At 42.5% G+C, this 20,635-nt stretch overlaps 1 protein-coding gene across 1 annotated transcript in view; it reads right to left on the reverse strand.

The window, feature by feature from the left end:
• The window catches only part of LOC122431444 (translation initiation factor IF-2-like), a 90,413-nt gene that overhangs the window by 30,037 nt on the left and 39,741 nt on the right, over positions 1-20,635 (reverse strand). Inside the window, exon 5 of the mRNA XM_043452748.1 lies at positions 11,772-11,850. Within this exon, the coding sequence (XP_043308683.1) occupies positions 11,772-11,850 (79 nt within the window). The remainder of the gene's footprint in view (positions 1-11,771; positions 11,851-20,635) is intronic.

Below are 20,635 nucleotides of genomic sequence, written 5' to 3' on the forward strand. Positions count from 1 at the left end.
TATTTACTCATCAAGGCTTCAGATGAAACGGTGGCCCACCTCTGTGTTCTAAGCATTGGTGGGTTGATACTCTGGGTCGTGAGGAACAAAGCGGCCCACCTCTGTTCTAAGCATCGATAGGTTGGTACTCTGGAGTTTGAGGAACAAAGTAGTCCCTGCACCATTTCCCAGAGCCCTGTACCCACCCTAAGTGTATCTTTTATTGCATTAGGAAAATCAGAGTCGCCGCGATCTGCCCAGGAAGTCAAAAGTGAAACGGCAAAGCATCTCACGACCTACTTCAATGAGAGGGCAACAATGCTGTGGGATCTCTAGCTGGGCCCGGGGCCCAGACTTCACAGTCCCCTCCATGGGCCCTGCTGGGTGCATGGGTTCCATCCCAGTGCAGGAGGAGGTCACAGAAGCTTTCAGAAAGAAGTGAATGATGAGACAAGCATTGCTAAAGATCCCCTGCCTCCAACATGGTGAGCAAAATGGAGGAAAAGCAGAAGCAGTGCAACCAGTTCAAGGGACTTTGTAGTGACCCAGGCAAACAACGTCACCAGACCTGGGAGACACATGAGGAAAGGTGGCAGAAGCACCACTAGGACTTGACAATTTGGAGGAAGAGAAAGGTAAGGGATAACAGATGACTCCCCAGTTTCTGGGCAGAAAAAGTGAACTAACAGTTGTGTTCCTTAATGAGATGGGGGGAAGGGAAGGCTAGAACGGGGCTGTGGTAGAAGGAGACCAAGAGTTAAAATTGGGACCCATTAAGCTTGAGGGCCCCATGAGACAGCCCAGTTCACTAACTCCTATCAAAGATATAAACAGAGGCGAGAACAAGACAGTGGAGGAGTAGGTGACGTGGAGTACATCTCTCTCCATGGATACATCAGGAACACACCTTCAGACACAGAAGTGCATGCAGAACACCAGCTGAGACAGGCAGGAGGACGTGACCAGTGGAAAAGACTGTATAGAACCACACAAAACTCTGGGGACGAAGGAACTAGGGGGAGAAACCAGGAGTGTTAGTAGGACTGGACCTGCCCTCAGTGGGTGAGGGAACTGAAGCCAGGGTCCTATCCCCACAGCGGGGCGATTGTCTGAGTCAGAGGAGAAACATGTTAGGCCAAGAGTGAAACAGCTGATCTGTGGCAGCATAAATGGAATCAGAATCAGACAGTCCTTGCCGCAGCCATGCATACCCCAGACAGGGACTCTGGTCTCCTGGAAGGCACAGTGGCTGGGAGCTGGAGTTTAGGGACTGTGAAGCAACCCCAGGGCCAGGGCGGCTGTTGACTGTGGAGAGATGGATCCAGGGGATGTGAGGGAGGAGATCATGGTGGGAAATGCCTGTGGAGGAAAGCCAGGCACCGTGGAAGCAAGGTGATACTGCTGAGTCCCGTGTAGGGGGTGGAGCATCACCATGGCCTCTCTCCCCACAGCCAGCATCTGCAGGGGAACAATAGAGAGGCTGGCCCATCAAACGCCTGATGCGCCCATCTACAGAGTAGGACCCCGCCCCGGGGGCCCCTTTATGTGCCTGATGCACCAAACAGCTGAGAAAGACCCCAGGCAAGGGAGCCCTCTAAGTGCCTGAACGGGCAGAGCTACAGAGAAAGACTGGCCAAAGAGGCCTTCTGATTGCCAGCTACGAAAGGCTGGAAAAAAGACTCTGATAGAGCCATAACTCCTGCAGCGGAGGCAATCCGTGTCCCTGCACACTTGGCGTCGCCAGGGTCCCCGCAAGCCAAGCAGCTGCACCACCTTCATGCTCAATCCTCACAGGGGCAGAGCTGCCACAGGCAAAAGAAGTCTTTTGTGCATGCATGCAGGGTCGCATCAGTCCTGTCCAATGCTTCACAGCCCTGTGGGCTGTGGCCTGCCAGGCTTCTCTGTCAGGGGGCTCTCCAGGCAAGAACACTGGAGCGTACTGTCCAATACTGGCTGCCATACCCTCTGGAGCACTCTATTTCCTGCTGCCCTCACTGCCACCAACCCCCTGAGTACCGGGTGCTGCCAGAACCCCTCTCTGTGTCGATGGAACATATAAAGGCCACTGACAGCTCCCACAAAAGTAAATGCACTAGCTCTGATAGCTGTGGACACTGGAGGCAAGAACACACAGGAGAAGGACCCGATTAGACTCTGAGCTGCCCCCACAGCAGGTCCAGAGACCAGCACAGTGTTGGAGGGCGTCCTAGGGAGGTGAGGTGGACTGTGACTCCCAGCGAGGGAAAGGACTCTGACAGCCGTAACTCAGAAAAGCATTTATTATTCTTATGTTTTGACATGTTCTATAGATTCTTTTGGATTTTTTTTTTCTCTTTTTTCCCTCCTCTGTTGTAGTTGTCAATTTTATTGGCACTGTGAAATCTAATTAAGCTTTTGAGCTTTTTTTTCTAAGTCATATTTTTTATTGTTGGTATAAACCTCTGCCTCTACATTGGGCTTTTACAGTTCTGTGGATTTATCCTTTTTTTTTTTTTCAATCTTCTTCCTTTTTTTCCCCTTTTTTTAATTTTAATTTTTTAAACCTATTTTATTTTTTCTACATTTATTCCTTTGTTTGCTTTTCCTACTGTTCTTTACCCCTTGGAGTTAATCTTTAATGTATATAAGTCTTATTTATCTACCTCTGTTTAACTTTGCATATCTATTCTTTTTTTCTTTTCTTTCTTTCCTTTCCTCTCAACAAATTTGTTAGTTTTGTTTTTATCACTTTATTTCCCACATGGCACCTTGCTTCAGTTTTGTTTTCCAGTTTGTGCTTTAGTTAGTTTTTTTCTTAACTGGTAAATATAATTTTTGATTTCCTTTGTTCACCAAGTCAATCTATTGTACTTTACTTTTGTTAGACTGTTTTGATTTGTTGATAGGTTTATATGTATATGCATATATTCCATTATTTTAATTATTGTTCCCTGATTTTGTAACTGCCATTTGCCTGGGGTTCACCTTTAGTTTCTTGTTTTAGGTTATTTGTTTTACTCTCACTTAATGCCATAACAAACCACTTGTGGAATCTTGTTCCTGACCAGAGATCAAGCCCTGAGCCCTTGGAGTGGGAGCACTGACTCCAAGATCCTAAACTACCAGAGAACTAACCCCAGGGAGTATCAAATAGTGAGAACCCACACAAAGGAAACCACTTGAATACAAGACCGGGCATCACCCAACCACCAGTAGCACCCTATGCAGGACGCCTCATCTAAACAACAAACAAAACAAAAATACAAACCCAATCATCAGCAGACAGGAGTACCACCTCACTCAGCCTTGCCAATCAGAGGAAAAACAAACAAAACCTCAGCACAAATCTCACCCTATACGGAGCTTACACAAACCACCGGACCAACCTTAGGAGGGCAGAAACCAAAAGGAAGAAAGAATTCAACCTTGAAGCCTGGGAAAAGGAGACCTCAAACACAGTAAGTTAAAAAAAAAAGAGATGAATAAACAATTAAAAGGCAAAGAAATACTACACAGATGAAGGAACAAACTGGAAACACAGACGTCCAAACAAATGAAGAGGAAACAGGCAAGCTACCCGAAAAAGAATCCAGAGTGATGATAGCAAAGATGATCAAAAACCTGGAAAACAAAATGGAGAAAATGCAACAACCAATTAACAAAGACACAGAAGAATTACAGAATAAGCATACAGAGACAAACAACACAATTACTGACATTAAAAATACTCTAGAAGGACTCAACAGCAGAATATCTGAAGCAGAAGAATGAATCAGTGAGCTGGAAGATAAAATGGTGGAAATAACTTCTGAAGAGCAGAATAAAGTAAAAAGAATGAAAAGAACTGAGGATAGTCTCTGAGACCCCTGAGACAATATCAAACAAACCAACATTCAAATTATAGGAGTCCCAGAAGAAGAAGAGAAAAAGAAAGGGTATGAGAAAATTTTTGAAGCGATTATAGTTGAAAATTTCCCCAACATGGAAAAGGAAATAGTCAATCAAGTCCAAGAGGCGCAGAGTCCCATACAGGATAAACCCAAGGAGAAACATGCCAAGACACATACTAATCAAACTAACAGACTAAACACAAAGGAAGAATACTAAAAGCAGCAAGGAAGAAGCAACAAGTAACATACAAGGGAAACCCCATACAATTAACAGCTGATCTTTCAGCAGAAACTCTGCAGGCCAGAAGGGAATGGTAGTATATATTTAAAGTGATGAAAGGGGAAAATCTACAACCAAGATTACTGTACCCAGCAAGGATCTCATTCAAAATTGAGGGAGAAATAGAAAGCTTTTCAGACAAGCAGAAGTTAAGAGAATTCAGTACCACCAAACCAGCTTTACAACAAATGTTAAAGAGACTTATATAGTCAAGAAACACAAGAGAAGAAAGAAGATCTACAAAATCAATGCCAAACAATTAAGAAAATGGCAAGAGGAAAAAAAAATTATATGTATGTATATATCAATAATTACTTTAAATGTAAATGGATTCAATTCTCCAACCAAAAGACACAGACTGGCTGAAGGGATACAAAAACAAGACCCATATATATGCTGTCTACAAGAAACCCACTTCAGACCTCAAGACACATATAGACTGTAAGTGAGAGGATGGAAAAATATATTCCATGCAAATAGGAAGTAAAAGAAAGCTTGAGTAGCAATCCTCATATCAGAAAAAATAGACCTTAAAATAAAGAATATTACAAGAAATAAGGAAGGACACTCATAACGATCAAGGGATCAATCCAAGAGGAACACAAAACACTTGTAAATATCTATGCACACAACATAGGAGCACCTCAATACATAAGACAAATACTAACAGACATAAAAGGAGAAATTGACAGTAACAAAAAAAAAGTAGGAGACTTTGGTAGGAGACACCATGAGACACCACTCACACCAATGGACAGATCATCAAAACAGAAAATTAATAAGGAAACACAAGTCTTAAATGATACATTAGATGAGGTGGATCTCACTGATATCTTTAGGACATTCCATCAAAATGCAGAATACACCTTCTCAAGTGCACATGGAACATTCTTCAGGATAGACCACATTTTGGATCACAAATCAAACCTCAGTAAGCTGAAGAAAACTGAAATTGCATCAGGCATCTCTCCAACCACACTGAGACTAGACATCAACTACAAGAAAAAACTGTGAGAAACAGAAACACGTGGAGTTTAAACAGCACATTTCTCAATAACCAACAACAGGTTACTGAAGAAATCAAAAGGGAAATAAAAAAACTTCTAGAAACAAATGACAATGAAAGCATGGCAACTCAAAACCTATAGGATGCAGCAAAAGCTGTTCTAAGAGGGAAGTTTATAGCAATACAGTCCTACCTCAAGAAACAAGAAAAACATGGAACAGAAAACCTAACTTTATACCTAAAACAACTGGAAAAAGAAGAAGAAAAGCCCCCAAAATTAGTAGAAGGAAAGAAATCATAAAGATCCAAGCAGAAAGAAATGAAAAAGAAATGAAAGGAACAATACTAAAGATTAATAAATAAACAAAATTGACAAGCCTTTAGTCAGACTCATCAAGAAAAAGAGAAGAACCAATTCAACAAAATTAGAAACGGAGAGGTTACAACAGACAATGCCAAAATAAAAAGATAATAGACTATTATGAATCACTATATGGAAATAAAATGGATAACCTGGAAGAAATGGACAGATTCTTAGAAAAGTTCAATCTTCCAAGACTGAACCAGGAAGAAATAGAAATTATGAAAAACCCAATTATAAGCACTGAAATTAAAGCTGTGATCAAAAATCTCCCAAAAAACAAAAGCCCAGGACCAAATAGCTTCACAGGACAATTCTATCAAACACTTAGAGAAGAGCTAATGCCTATCCTTCTAAAACTCTTTCAAAAAATTGCAGGTAAAGGAACTTCCAAACTCATTCTATGAGGCCACATCACCCTGATACCAAAACCATACAGAAACAACACAAAAAAAGAAAATTACAGGCCAATATCACTGATGAACATAGATGCAAAAATCCTCAAGAAAATTTTAGCAAACAGAATTCAGCAACACATCAAAAAGCTGATACACCATGATCAAGTTGGGTTTATTCCAGGCATGCAAGGATTCTTCAATAAATGGAAATCAATCAATTTGATATACCATATTAACAAACTGAAAGATAAAAACCATATGATCATCTCAATAGATGCAAAAAAGCCTCTGACAAAATTCAGCACCCATTTATGATTAAAACTCTTCAAAAAATGGGCATAGAAGGAAACTACCTCAACATAGTAAAGGTCATATATAATAAGCCTACAGCAAAGATTATTCTCAATGGTGAAAAACTGAAAGCATTCCCCCTAAGATCAGGAACAAGACAAGGGTGTCCACTTTCACCACTATTATTCAACATAGTTCTGGAATTCCTAGCTAAAGCAATCAGAGAAGAAAAAGATAGAAAAGGAATCCAGATCAGAAAAGAACTAAAGCTCTCACTGTTTGCAGATGACATGATACTGTACATAGAAAACCCTAAAGATACTATCAGAAAATTACTAGAACTAATCAGTGAATTTAGCAAAGTTGCAGGATACAAAATCAATACACAGAAATCACTTGCATTTCTGTATACTAACAATGAAAAATCAGAAAGAGAAATTAAGTAATCAATCCCATTCACCATTGCAACAAAAATAATTAAATATCTAGGAATAAACTTACCTAAGGAGACAAAAGAACTGTACCCAAAAAATTATAAGATACTAATGAAAGAAATCAAAGATGACATAAACAAATGGAGAGATATTCCATGTTCCTGGGTAGGAAGAAACAATATTGTGAAAATGATTATACTACCAAATGCAATCTACAGATTCAGTGTGATCCCTATGAAATTACCAATGGCATTTTTCACAGAATTAGAACAAACAATTTCACAATTCATATGGAAACACAAAAGACCCTGAATAGCCAAAGCCATCTTGAGAAAGAAGAATGGAGTTGGAGGAATCAACCTTCCTGACTTCAGATTATACTACAAAGCTACAGTCATCAAGACAGTATAGTACTGGCACAAAAACAGAAATACAGACCAACGGAGCAAGATAGAAAGCTCAGAAATAAACCCATGCACCTCTGGGTACCTTATTTTTGACAAAGGAGGCAAGAATATACAATGGGGCAAAGATAGCCTCTTCAAGAAATGGTGCTGGGAAAACTGGACAGCTACATGTAAAAGAATGAAATTAGAACACTTCCTAACACCATACACAAAGATAAACTCAAAATGGATTAAAGATCTAAATGTAAGACCAGAAACTATAAAACTCTTAGAAGAAAACATAGGCAGAACACTTGATGAGATAAATCAAAGCAAGATCCTCTATGACCCACCTCCTAGAGTAACAGAAATAAAAACAAAAGTAAACAAGTGGGAACTGATTAAACCTAAAAGCTTTTGCACAGCAAAGGACACTATAGGCAAGGGGAAAAGACAACCCTCAGAATGGGAGAAAATAATAGCAAATGAAGCAACTGACAAAGGATTAATTTTCAAAATACACAAGCAGCTCATACACCTCCATACCAGAAAAACAAACAACCCAATCAAAAAATGGGTAAAAAAACCTAAACAGACATTTCTTCAAAGATGACATACAGATGACTAACAAACACATGAAAAGATGCTCAATATCACTCATTATTAGAGAAATGCAAATCAAAACTACAATGAGATATCACCTCACACCACACAAAAAACGTACATCTGGTCAAAGCTATGATTTTTCCAGTAGTCATGTATGGATATGAGAGCTGGACTATAAAGAAAGCTGAGCACCAAAGAATTGATGCTTTTGAACTGTGGTGTTGGAGAAGACTCTTGAGAGTCCCTTGGACTGCAAGGCAATCAAACCAGTCAATAGTAAAGGAAATCAGAACTGCATATTCATTGGAAGGACTGATCCTGAAGCTGAAACTCCAATACTTTGGCCACCTGATGTATAGAACTAACTCATTTGAAAAGACCCTGATGCTGGGTCTTTTCCCAGCATTGATTGAAGTCAGAAGGTAAAGGGGAAGACTGGGGATGAGATGGTTGGATGGCATCACCGACATGATGGACATGAGTTTGAGTAAATTCCGAGGGTTGGTGATGGACAAGGAGGCCTGGCGTGCTGCAGTCCATGGGGTGACAAAGAGTCAGACACGACTGAGCGACTGAACTGAACTGATCACCTGACACTGGTCAGAATGGCCTTCATCAAAAAGTCTACAAACAACAAATGCTGGAGAGGGTGTGGAGGAAAGGGAATGCTACTGCACTGTTGGTGGGAATGTCAATTGATACAGCCACTATGGAAGACAGTATGGAGATTCCTTAAAAAAACTAGGAATAACACCATCATATGACCCAGCAATCCCACTCCTAGCCATATACCCTGAGGAAACCAAAATTGAAAAAGAAACATGTATCCTATTGTTCATTGCAGCACTGTTTACAATAGCTAGAACATGGAAGCAACCTAGATGTCCATCGACAGATGAATGGATAAAGAAGTGTGGTACACATACACAATGGAACATTACTCAGCCATAAAAAGGAACGCATTTGAGTCTGTTCTGGTGAGGTGGATGAACCTAGAACTGATTATACAGAGTGAAATGAGTCAGAAAGAAAAGAAAGAAATATCGTATTGTAACGCATATATATGGAATCTAGAAAAATGGTACTGAAGAATTTATTTGCAGGGTAGGAAAGGAGAAACAGACATAGAGAATAGAATTATGGACATGGCTCCCAGGGGAGGAGAGGGTGAGATGTATGGAAAGAGTAACATGGAAACTTACATTACCATATGTAAAATAGATAGCCAACGGGAATTTGCTGTGTATCTCAGGAAACTCAAACAGGGGCTCTGTATCAGCCTAGAGGGGTGGGATGGGGAGGGATATGGGAGGGGGGTTCAAAAGGGAGGGGATATATGTATACCTGTGGCTGATTCATGTTGAGGTTTGACAGAAAACAGCAAAATTCTGTAAAGCAATTATTCTTCAATTAAAAAATAAACAAAAATTTTAAAAAAAGATACAAAAAGAGCCGTGAAGCACACAGGATGGAGTAATGGAAGCCTGGGGCAGATCTCACAAATGATCATTCCCGCCCTTCTCTCCGGGTGCTCATATGTCCACCTCTGTGCCAGCTCAAGGTGTGATGCACCTCACGGGGAGCTCATGTGGCCAAACTCAGCCAGGACATGTGCAAGCTGCTTCTAAGATGACCTTAAGTAAAGCAGACACCAGCTTTGGGGCTAAGAAAACAGTTCTGTTAACAATTAAATGCAATTTGCATCATAGCGCAATGAGAAGTAAAACATGTGTGTGTGCTAAGTCACTTCAGTCATGTCCAACTCTTTGTGACTCTATGAACTGTAGCTCGCCAGATTCTTCTGTCCATGGGATTCTCCAAGCAAGAATACTGGAGTGGGTTGCCATGCCCTCTTCCAGGGGATTTTCCTGACACAGGGATCAAACCCAGGTCTCTCACATTGCAGGCAAACTCTTCACCATCTGACCCTCCAGGGAAGCCCAAAATGAAGTATACAGCCTGGTATTTTTTTCAATTACAATTATTGTAACAGGTGTGCTGATTTCCTGACACTGATGTTTTCAAGGAATCCAGGCAGAAGGGTCTCAGTATCTCGCCCTGTGTCCTGACAGTTACATTGCTGGGGGTACTGCCCTGTTTGGGGGATCCCAAATAGAACCTCCCCAGGGAAACGTCAATCTAGGTGGTACAGACGCAGAAGAAGGTCTCACAAGAAAAAGCCCAGAGTAGATGGCCTGTTTTTGGGAGACAATGACTCTGAATTTGGCCTGTCTTAAGGAAACAATGACTCTGAGCTTGCATCCTGCTCTGAAGTTAATATGTCTTCTTCGGGACCAGCACCTGGTTTCCTATCAGGATGGATCTATTCTTCCAGTTTTGCCACCAAGGGACAAATCAAAATGCCATTCGACATTCTGCTTTCCAATTAAAAGTTGAGCCATTTCTTTAAAAAAAAAAACACACATTTAACTAAATAATCGCACACGGCAATAAAGCACTGTGCTCTCCCACCTTGATGCACAGTCCCATTTGCAGTTATTTAGAGTGGAGGCAGGAAGATTGTTACAGACAGCCAGATTAAGCTGCCCCAATCCCTGCTAGCGTCTTTCTGTGCTCCGAGAGTAAGACAGTGCAGCATTCATGTAAACTAACTCAGTATCCTGTGTTTAAATAAGCCCAAACAAAAAATAAAACTCACAAGACTGGAAGCTCTCGGGAAGAAGAGATCTACTTTTTTAAGAAAGTGGCCTGGCTGGGGGTAGAGGAAACACCAGACACATCTCTGGTCAACAGGTCAAGGCTCCCACCCGAGAGGACACTGGAGTGAGTGAAAAGGGCCCCCAGCTTTGTGACAGAAGCGGCTTCCAAGGAGAACGAGCAAGATGGTGCCAGGGAGAGAAAAACCAGACGCTGTTCACACTGGCAATGGGCCTCACATGGAATATCTAGTACTCTGAGTCTCCAGGAATGGGAAGTTACTATTTGCCCCTGCCTATTTCCTAGGATTGGTGGGAGAAGGAACTCTGGTGGTGAGTATAGAAGCACTTTCTGAAAGGGGAAGAACTCATCAAATGTAGCAGAAAACTGCTGGTTACTGGCAGGTGACTGGAATGAGTCCTCTTAAGAGGATGGTGACCACCAAAACAGATAAAATAAGTAAGGAACATATTTGGGATATTCAGCAGGTTCAGTAAAAGCAGGTGAGAAAAGGAATCTACTGACAATAATTTAAAGCAAAAAAAAAAAAAAAGGTTTGGAGCAGGGAGGTGGGCTCAGATGCAACTCTCTGTTGATTGAGGCAGTCTGGAGGATCATATGGATGAATAGATGGGTGGGTGGGTGGAGGAGGGGTCTGCCATCCAGCAGACAAGAGGGCCACAGACAGAGCATGACCAAACCCCACCTCGTGCAATCCCATTCAACACCACCTACAGAGAGGCGGATTCGGGTGGGGAGCCATGCTTCCAAGGTCACTGGTTCCCGGACCTGCCTGTCACCTCGCTTCCCCTCAAGCTTCTGGATCACAGCTCTTAATGTGGAACCAAACTGCCCATGAAAAATAAAAACTAGATATGAAAGCTTTGCTTCATTTCCCCAACAGCCAAAACACAAAAAGCAACTAGAGATTAAAAATCTCTGATGAGTGCTCAAAGAATAAAATCAATTTGAGAAGGATTTGTAGTAGAGGCCCTATAAGGGTGGAACGGTGGAGGTATTAGTGAGTCTACACATGAGGTGAGCACTGCTCATTCGATAAATGTTCATGGAGGCAGCTTCTATGTCTGAGGCTCAGTTCAGATACATCGTAAGGAAGTGACTGGGGGAAACACGCAAACAGGTAACTATAATCAGCATGGAAGTGCTACGACGGGGTGAGGGTCACAGAAAGCAGCCCCCACATTCCACACGGCTGCGGGAGGACAGAGAGGAGGGCCACAGAGTGGCCCCCGGGATACAGGTCAGTAAGGAGAACGTGGTACAGTGGGGGTTCAAAGGCAGGAGAAACCACACCAGCCAGAGAGGAAAGCCCTCGTTTCCGAGGCAGGAGCCACTGGTGAAGGCAAACTAGGGCGTGGCCAGGCAGAGGAAGGTAAAATATTACACATAGAGCTGGGTATGTCTAAGAAGCAACAGGGACCCTCCAAACATGGGTTTCCCTCTTAAGAGGACTTTAGCAGACACAAATTTGCTTCTATTTACCTTTTCTTCAACTTCCAAGAACTGCTGCTTTCAGTAGTTTCAGCAAACTGACTTCCCGGAAAGGTGCCTTGGATTATTCCTGTTGAGAAATCAGAAGAGGTGTAATAGGTTTGGTGGGATTGCTTTCTGCAGACCTCCTGTGACTCCTCCACCAAGTCCCTGCTGAGAGGGCGGTCAGGTGGCTCCCCTCCCCCTGCTGCTCCTCACCAGCCCTCACCCGGCCCACCCCTCCCTCCAGCACACCAGGCAGGATCCCAGGCCCCAGCCGGAGGAGCCTGCCTCCCCAGCCCCCAGCACGGTGGTCAGGCTGTTCCCTGCATTCCTGAGGTTCCTGCAACAGACCCTCTGCTGACTTAAGCTGGAAGGAGAGCATTTCTTTTCCTTGCAACCAAAAGTTACTTATTTAAAACAATGAGATCCAGGGTTGGGACTAAAAAAAAGAACACAAGTAGAGGGTGATGAGATAGACTTCTGAAACAAAGCCTCAGGAAAAATAAAAGATAGAGACAGTGACCTGGGCCTCTCAACTACTGTCCCATAATATCTAAGAGGAGAGGAAGACAGAGAGGTGTGAAACCCAGAGAGGAGACCCAGCAAATAAGTCATAAAATCTCGGCGGTATTCAATACTAAGACGGAGACCCAGACACTGGGGAAAGAGGGCTCCTGATATGGGTATTACCCATAACAAAACAAAAAAGAATTTCAGTAAAAATACAAAGGTGAGAGATTCTGAAAGTGTCTACAGCACATGAAGAATAATTGAGTAACCATACAATGCCTATCAATGCTACAATGAGAAGTGAAATAATTTAAAGATAAGTTTTGATGTACTGTGCTGTCCTATTTTGGTCTTAATAAACATTTTATTTACTCATGGTTGGTGGGTCAACAATTAGTGCTGGGCTCAGTGGGGTGGTTTTTCTTCTGGTCTTGCCTTGTTTACCCATGTGGCTGCAGGCATCTGTGGCTCAGCTGAGCCAGATGGTAGACCAGCTGACTCAGTTCACATACTAGTGACTGGTACTAGTTATTCATGCTGTCTTTAGAGTCTATTTTAGTAAATGCAAACATTTTTCTCCCCTAAGATCTTGAAAGATTTATGCCGACCATCCCCTTGACCTGATTTTCCAATGGTTTCTCAGTGGGTCAACCATGAAATCACCTACTGTAGGGCTTCAGGACTCTAATCCCTTCTAATCCCTCTTCTAGGGAGTAAGATTTCCATGAAATTTAAAGATAAGGGCTATGAAAGGGAGGGCTGGGAGGCAGGACTAGAAAGTAGATGGTTTTTCAGGGGGTCTGAACGCCAAGTTAAATTGCATGCATGCTCACTCAGTCATGTCTGACTCTTTGCAACCCCATGAACTGTAACCCACCAAGCTCATCTGTCCATGGGATTTCCCAGGCAAGAACACTGGAGTGGGTTGCCAATTCTTACTCCAGGGGATCTGCCTAACCCAAGGATTGAACCAGCATCTCCTGCAGTGGCAGGCACATTCTTTACCACAGTACCACTTGGGAAGCCCCAAGTTAAGTTGGATGGACTTTATTCAAGCAGCTTAAGAGTTAAGATGACTGTAGGCTGATCCAATATTGTCTGAGAGATAATTACCACTCTGAAAATGTAGAATGTTAAAATTGGGCTACGGAGGGAAAATACGACCCAAAGCACAAAGACGAAAGCAGTCAGCTGGAAATTAAGTCAACAGTAGCCATGATCTTTACCCTTGACTGGGTACTTTGCCTGCTGTTGTTGGCTCATTAGCTGCAGCAAGGGCTTCATGAGCATCTCCTGGCTTCGGGCCTTCTAGGCAGCTTGGTGCTCCAGGGGTTCACTGGAGCATCAGCATTCACCCTGTGGGGTACAGAACAGCAACAGGGACACCAGCTGGCCTGCAAAGCAGGCTGAAGGGCAGCGATCCTGTCTGCTCACCCCAGACCTGGCCCCCAGGAAGCCAGCATCCATCCCCATCTGTCCGTTCCAAGCAGCAGAGGCACCTGCTCTAATCTCAGCCCTACCTTCTCGTCTCTAGGCTTGTTTCCTTATCCACAAAACCGGAGAGGGAGACAGGACTCATGACCCTCAGAGGGCGGTCTGCAGACCAGACCTCTCTGCTGCTGGTTCACAACAAGCCAAGTACAGAAATTAAGAGCAGTTCAAAAGCTTTTAGTGCTTATGACACTGCTACACAGCCAAGCACATGATCAGGGAGACTGTCTTGCTGAACAGAGCACAGACTTTTGTATGAGTTTCCTGCAAATGCCATAAAAAAAAATCACCACAAACTGAGCAGCATAGCACAACAGAAATTTATCCTCTCACAGTTCTGGGGGCCAGAAGCTGAAATCAAGGTGTTGGCGAGGCCACATGCCCTCTAGACTCTAGGGGAGAGCCCGTTCCTGGCCTCTTTCAGCTGCTGGTGACTGCTGGCATTCCTTGGCTTGTGGCCGCACCAGTCTTTTCTTTCAGTGCCTTCTCATGTGTACACGTGTGTGTGTGTGCGTCTGTGTGCACGTGTGTAAAATCACTCTCTTCCTTTCTAAGGACACTTGTGGTCACATTTAGGACCCACCTAGATATAACCCAATATTCCCAGGTGTTGCAGTGGTAAAGAATCCATCTGCCAAAGCAGGAGACACAAGAGACACAGGTTTAATTCCTAGGTCAGGAAGATCCTCTAGAAAAGGAAATGGCAACCCACTCCAGTACTCTTGCCTGGAAAATTCCACCAACAGAGGAAGCCTGGTGGGCTACAGTTCATGGGGTCGCAAAGAATCAGACATGACTGAGCACACAGTCACACACCCAGATAACCCAAGATGTGTGTGTGTGTGTGTGTGTGTGTATTAGTTGCTCAGTTATGTCTAACTCTGCAACCCCATGAACTGCAGTCCACCAGCCTCCTCTGTCCACGGAATTCTCCAGGCAACAAGACTGGAGTGGGTTGCCATTCCCTTCTCCAGGGGATCTTCCCGACCCAGGGATCAAACCTGGGTCTCCTGCACTGGCAGGCAGATTCTTTACCATCTGAGCCACCAGGAAAGCCTCAACCCAAGATGACCTCATCTCCAATCCTTATCTGAATTACATCTACAAAGATTTTTTTTCCAAATAAGGTCAGATGACCCAGACACATCTTTGGGGCCACCACACAGCCCACGCACCTCAATTGGTTCAGATACTGTGGAATTCGTGTGTGACCAGTTGTTACATGGTGTGCACTGTACACTCATACTAGTTCACAACTGGAAGAGAAAACCACTGCCCTGACTTTTGCTCTGCTGGGACCCTGGCTCCTCCGCTACAGCCCAGGAGCCCGGGTGAGATCAGCCTGGAACCACCAGGAAAGGAAAGGAGGCTGACAGGAGGTCGGGGCGTGGGGGCAGGCCCCCTCACCAGCAGGCAGTGCAGGGGCCACTCTTCTCTACCCCCCTCCTGTCCTCAAACGGCTTTAGCCGTGAAGGGATTAAATTCATCATCTGTTGCTGTTGCTGTTGTTCAAGGGTGCCTCCCTCATCCCATCCATGCTCAGAATTTTCAATGTCCGAGTTTGAGAACAGAAACAAAACTGTTTGATTAGAATCCTTGTGTCCATAGCACTGTCCTACTAGTAACATTTGCTCCCCAGCAACATCCTGCCCTATAACTTTAAAAACACTCAGATCCAGGCTTCATAACAGGATGGAAGAGGCACCTGGAAATCTGACAAAGCAAGGATTTCATTTCTCATTAGAAGCTTGCTTGCCTTGCAGGAGCATTCCTTGTCAAAGAAACTACAGTTCTGAGTCCTTTTCCATGTCACATTTCAGCCTTAAAGGGCAGACCATGTCAAAACACGTGAGGATGTTTAAATAACAACACTCAATCCAGGTATGGCCATAGCAAAGTGGCTACTCTCATCATTCAACTAGGAGTATGAGAGGCAAAATCTTTCTGGAAGTAATTTGGCAAATTCTTATTAAATGGTTTAAAACTGTATACACCCTCTGATATTATAAATCCATTTTCAGAACTCTAGCCTAGGAAATGAATCTGAAATGGGGACAAAACTTAATGCTCAAGGGTATCCACAGCAATGTTTTACATGAGATTAAAAAAACTGGAAATAAAGTTAATAGTCAACGAAAGAAAATGACTAGACAAATTATGGTAGATTTGTCAATAAAGTCTTATGCCATGAAAAGGACATTTTACAAAGAATTTCTAATAAAAATACCAACTACAATAGCAACAGCTAATCCTTATATGGGTCAAACACTGTCCTAAGTTTATCAGGTGCTTTACAAACATTAACCCTCTTAATCCTCAGCTTGCTAATGTTATTATTCCTGGTTTACAGATCAGAAAATGGAGGTACCAATAGTTAAGACACTTGCTCAAGATCACCCTGCTAGTAAGAGACCACACCCACCCAGTCTGGCTCAAAAGTCTATGCTCTTGAATCCTCTGACAGTCTGAACAATGGTCCCCAAAGGTAACAGGTCCTAACTCTGGAACCTGTAAATGCTACCTTGAGTAGATATGGCACCTCTGCCAGTGAAGAATCTTAAGATAGAGAGACATCCTTGATCATCAGGTGGGCCCTAGATGCCCTCCCAAATGCTCTCACAAGAGGCAGAGGGAGATTTCACACACACTCACACACACAGACACACACAGAGACACACACACATAGACACACACAGACACACACACTCACACACACAGACACAGACACACACAGAGATAGACACACACACTCACACAGACACAGACACACACACTGAGACACACACACACACACACACACACAGACACACAGACACACACACACACAGACACACACACACAGGAAAGGCAGATGCAAACAGAGGCAGGCTTTGGAGAGATGGGGCCACCCGCCAGGATCGCCCACAGGCACCAGAAACCAAGGGTCGAGGGGTGCACTCCCCCCACGAGCCTCCAGGGGGCGCACCCTCCCCAGGCCCGGCTCAGACTTCTCGCCTCCAGAACTGACGGAATCCATTTCCATGGTCTTAAGACATCCAGTTTGTGGAAATCTGCAGCCAGAGGAAACTAATATAAGTTCCCATGCTGTAGTGCTCTCAATGCAAGATAAAATATGCTAAATGGAAAAAGGAGAAATCAAAATTTATACACAATGATCTTAATTATGCACATAAAATGCATGCAAATACAACAAAACGTTTTGTAGTGATTATCTTTGAATACTAGAAATTATGGGTAATTTTCAGAATTATGCCTTTTGATATTTTTCCAAATTTCTACAATTAATGTGATTCTTTTACAAAGAAATGGAAAAAAAAAACATTTTTTTAATTAGCAACTCATGATACTTCTGCAACTCTAACTCAATCACAAAAATGAAAAATCAAGAAAACTCCCTGAGGATTTTCCTAATTCGGTCTCAGAGCAACATCTAAAGAAACCAACCACCTGGGTGCATTTCATCTTCTAAAAGACTTTAGCCAAACTTCAGCCTCTCTAAAACCTACCAGTTTTCAGAGTCTGGCAGGACCATGATGTGGCTGAAGAAGTTTCAGGCTTGGAAAGAAGAGGATAGTCTGAGTGGGTGCATGTTTTCCTATCTACCCATCCACACGAGGTGGTGGGGAGAGGGGAGCACTGGGAGAAGTCTGCATGTTCCCAGAGCCCATCCAGCCCAAACTGGCATGGGCCACATGCCAAGAACCAAAAGGACTGGTTACTAAAAATGGAATGTTTGCCTTCTCTGTGGGTGACTTCACAGAGCAAAACATCACACTAAACATGGGCTTAATCTTAACTGAAGTCCGGACTCTGAGCCCATTCTGTTGCAAAACCCTCCTGCTATCATCTGTCCAGGAAGTCAGAGGACCAAAGGCCAATTTCACTGTATCAACATCATATCCTTTGATTAAATACTTTCATATCAAGAGTGTATTAAGATCTTCTCCCAATGTATGGACAGAACTGGATCAGTGTAGAAAAGAGGGCGTGCTTCACATTTTGTTTTGCATGGCAGAGAAGGTTGAAGAGTCACTGGTTCCCTACAACACAGGCCAGGTCAGAGCCGAGGGTGTGAAACACAAGTACAGGGCTTTAATCAGCCCACCCTGTACAGCGGAGCAAGCTCAGGCACTGGGTTGATGGGGTCACAGTGTGCTTTATCCTTTAGTCTCTGAGCACATGTATTCACTCACTGTTCAGCCAATCCACATACACGAACCTACTACATGCCAGGCTCTAAGAGGAAGTTGGCTCACATGTCTAAAGGCCCAGTCTCCAACATGCCATCCCCTCTGATGACACGGTCAGGTGAGGCCCCATCATTACTGAGCCTCTCCATCATCCTTCTGGATCCCAACAATGCCAGCAGCAGCAGAATGCAGACAGGGACGCCTGAACAGGCCTAGGGGAGGTTTAGGAAGGAGAAAAACAAAACGCAAACGCTGTAGCGCTATGGACCATCCACCCTCTGTTCCACATATATGCTGTATGCTATATATGCTATATATGCTGTCTGCAAGAGACCCACCTCAAAACAAGGGACACATACAGACTGAAAGTGAAGGGCTGGAAAAAAATATTTCACGCAAACGGAGACCAAAGGAAAGCAGGAGTCGCAATACTCATATCAGATAAAATAGACTTTAAAATAAAGGCTGTGAAAAGAGACAAAGAAGGACACTACATAATGATCAAAGGATCAATCCAAGAAGAAGATATAACAATTATAAATATATATGTACCCAACATAGGAGCACCGCAATATGTAAGGCAAATGCTAACGAGTATGAAAGAGGAAATTAATAGTAACACAGTAATAGTGGGAGACTTTAATACCCCACTCACAACTATGGATAGATCAACTAAACAGAAAATTAACAGGGAAATACAAACTTTAAATGACACAATGGACCAGCTAGACCTAGTTGATATCTATAGGACATTTCACCCCAAAACAATCAATTTCACCTTTTTCTCAAGTGCACACGGAACATTCTCCAGAATAGATCACATCCTGGGCCATAAATCTAGGCTTGGTAAATTCAAAAAATTGAAATCAGTCCAGTCATCTTTTCTGACCACAGTGCAGTAAGATTAGATCTCAATTACAGGAAAAAAACTATTAAAAATTCAAAACATGTGGAGGCTAAATAACACACTTCTGAATAACCAATAAATCATAGAAGAAACTTAACAAGAAATCAAAATATGCATAGAAATGAATGAAAATGAAAACACAACAACCCAAAACCTATGGGACACTGTAAAAGCAGTGCTAAGGGGAAGGTTCATAGCAATACAGGCTTACCTCAAGAAACAAGAAAAAAGTCAAATAAATAACCTAACTCTACACTAGAGAAGGAAGAAATGAAGAACCCCAGGGTTAGTAGAAGGAAAGAAATCTTAAAAATTAGGGCAGAAATAAATGCAAAAGAAACAAAAGAGACCATAGCAAAAATCGACAAAGCTAAAAGCTGGTTTTTTGAAAAGGTAAATAAAATTGACAAACCGTTAGCCAGACTCATCAAGAAACAAAGGGAGAAGAACCAAATCAACAAAATTAGAAATGAAAATGGAGAGATCACAACAGACAACACTGAAATACAAAGGATCATAAGAGGCTACCACCAGCAGCTCTATGCCAATAAAATGGACAACTTGGAAGAAATGGACAAATTCTTAGAAAAGTATAACTTTCCAAAACTGAACCAGGAAGAAATAGAAGATCTTAACAGACCCATCACAGGCAAGGAAATCGAAACTGTAATCAAAAATCTTCCAGCAAACAAAAGCCCAGGACCAGATGGCTTCACAGCTGAATTCTACCAAAGATTTAGAGAAGAGCTAACACCTATCTTACTCAAACTCTTCCAGAAAATTGCAGAAGAAGGTAAACTTCCAAACTCATTCTATGAGGCCACCATCACCCTAATTCCAAAACCAGACAAAGATGCCACAAAAACAGAAAACTACAGGCCAATATCACTGATGAACATAGATGCAAAAATCCTTAACAAAATTCTAGCAAACAGAATCCAACAACATATTAAAAAGATCATACATCATGACCAAGTGGGCTTTATCCCAGGAATGCAAGGATTCTTTCATATCTGCAAATCAATCAATGTAATACACCACATTAACACACTGAAAGATAAAAACCATATGATTATCTCAAATGATGCAGAAAAAGCCTTTGACAAAATTCAACATCCATTTACAATAAAAACTCTCCAGAAAGCAGGAATAGATGGGACATACCTCAACAAATAAAAGCTATATATGACAAACCCACAGCAAACATTATCCTCAATGGTGAAAAACTGAAAGCATTTCCCCTGAAATCAGGAACAAGACAAGGGTGTCCACTCTCACCACTACAATTCAACATAGTTTTGGAAGTGTTGGCCACAGCAATCAGAGCAGAAAAAGAAATAAAAGGAATCAAGAAAGGAAAAGAAGAAGTACAACTCTCACTGTTTGCAGACAACATGATCCTTTACATAGAAAACCCTAAAGACTCTACCAGAAAATTACTAGAGCTAATCAATGAATATAGTAAAGTTGCAGGATATAAAATTAACACACAGAAATCCCTTGCATTCCTATACACGAACAATGAGAAAAAAGAAAGAGAAATTAAGGAAACAATACCATTCAACATTGCAACAAAAAGAATAAAATGCTTAGGAGTATATCTACCTAAAGAAACAAAAGACCTATATATAGAAAACTATAAAACACTGATGAAAGAAATCAAAGAGGACACAAACAGATGGAGAAACATACCGTGTTCATGGATTAGAAGAATCAATATTGTCAAAATGGCTATTCTACCCAAAGCAATCAATACATTCAATGCAATCCCTATC

The sequence above is a fragment of the Cervus canadensis genome, chromosome 29, assembly GCF_019320065.1.
Source record: "Cervus canadensis isolate Bull #8, Minnesota chromosome 29, ASM1932006v1, whole genome shotgun sequence".
Taxonomy (NCBI): Eukaryota; Metazoa; Chordata; class Mammalia; order Artiodactyla; family Cervidae; genus Cervus; species Cervus canadensis.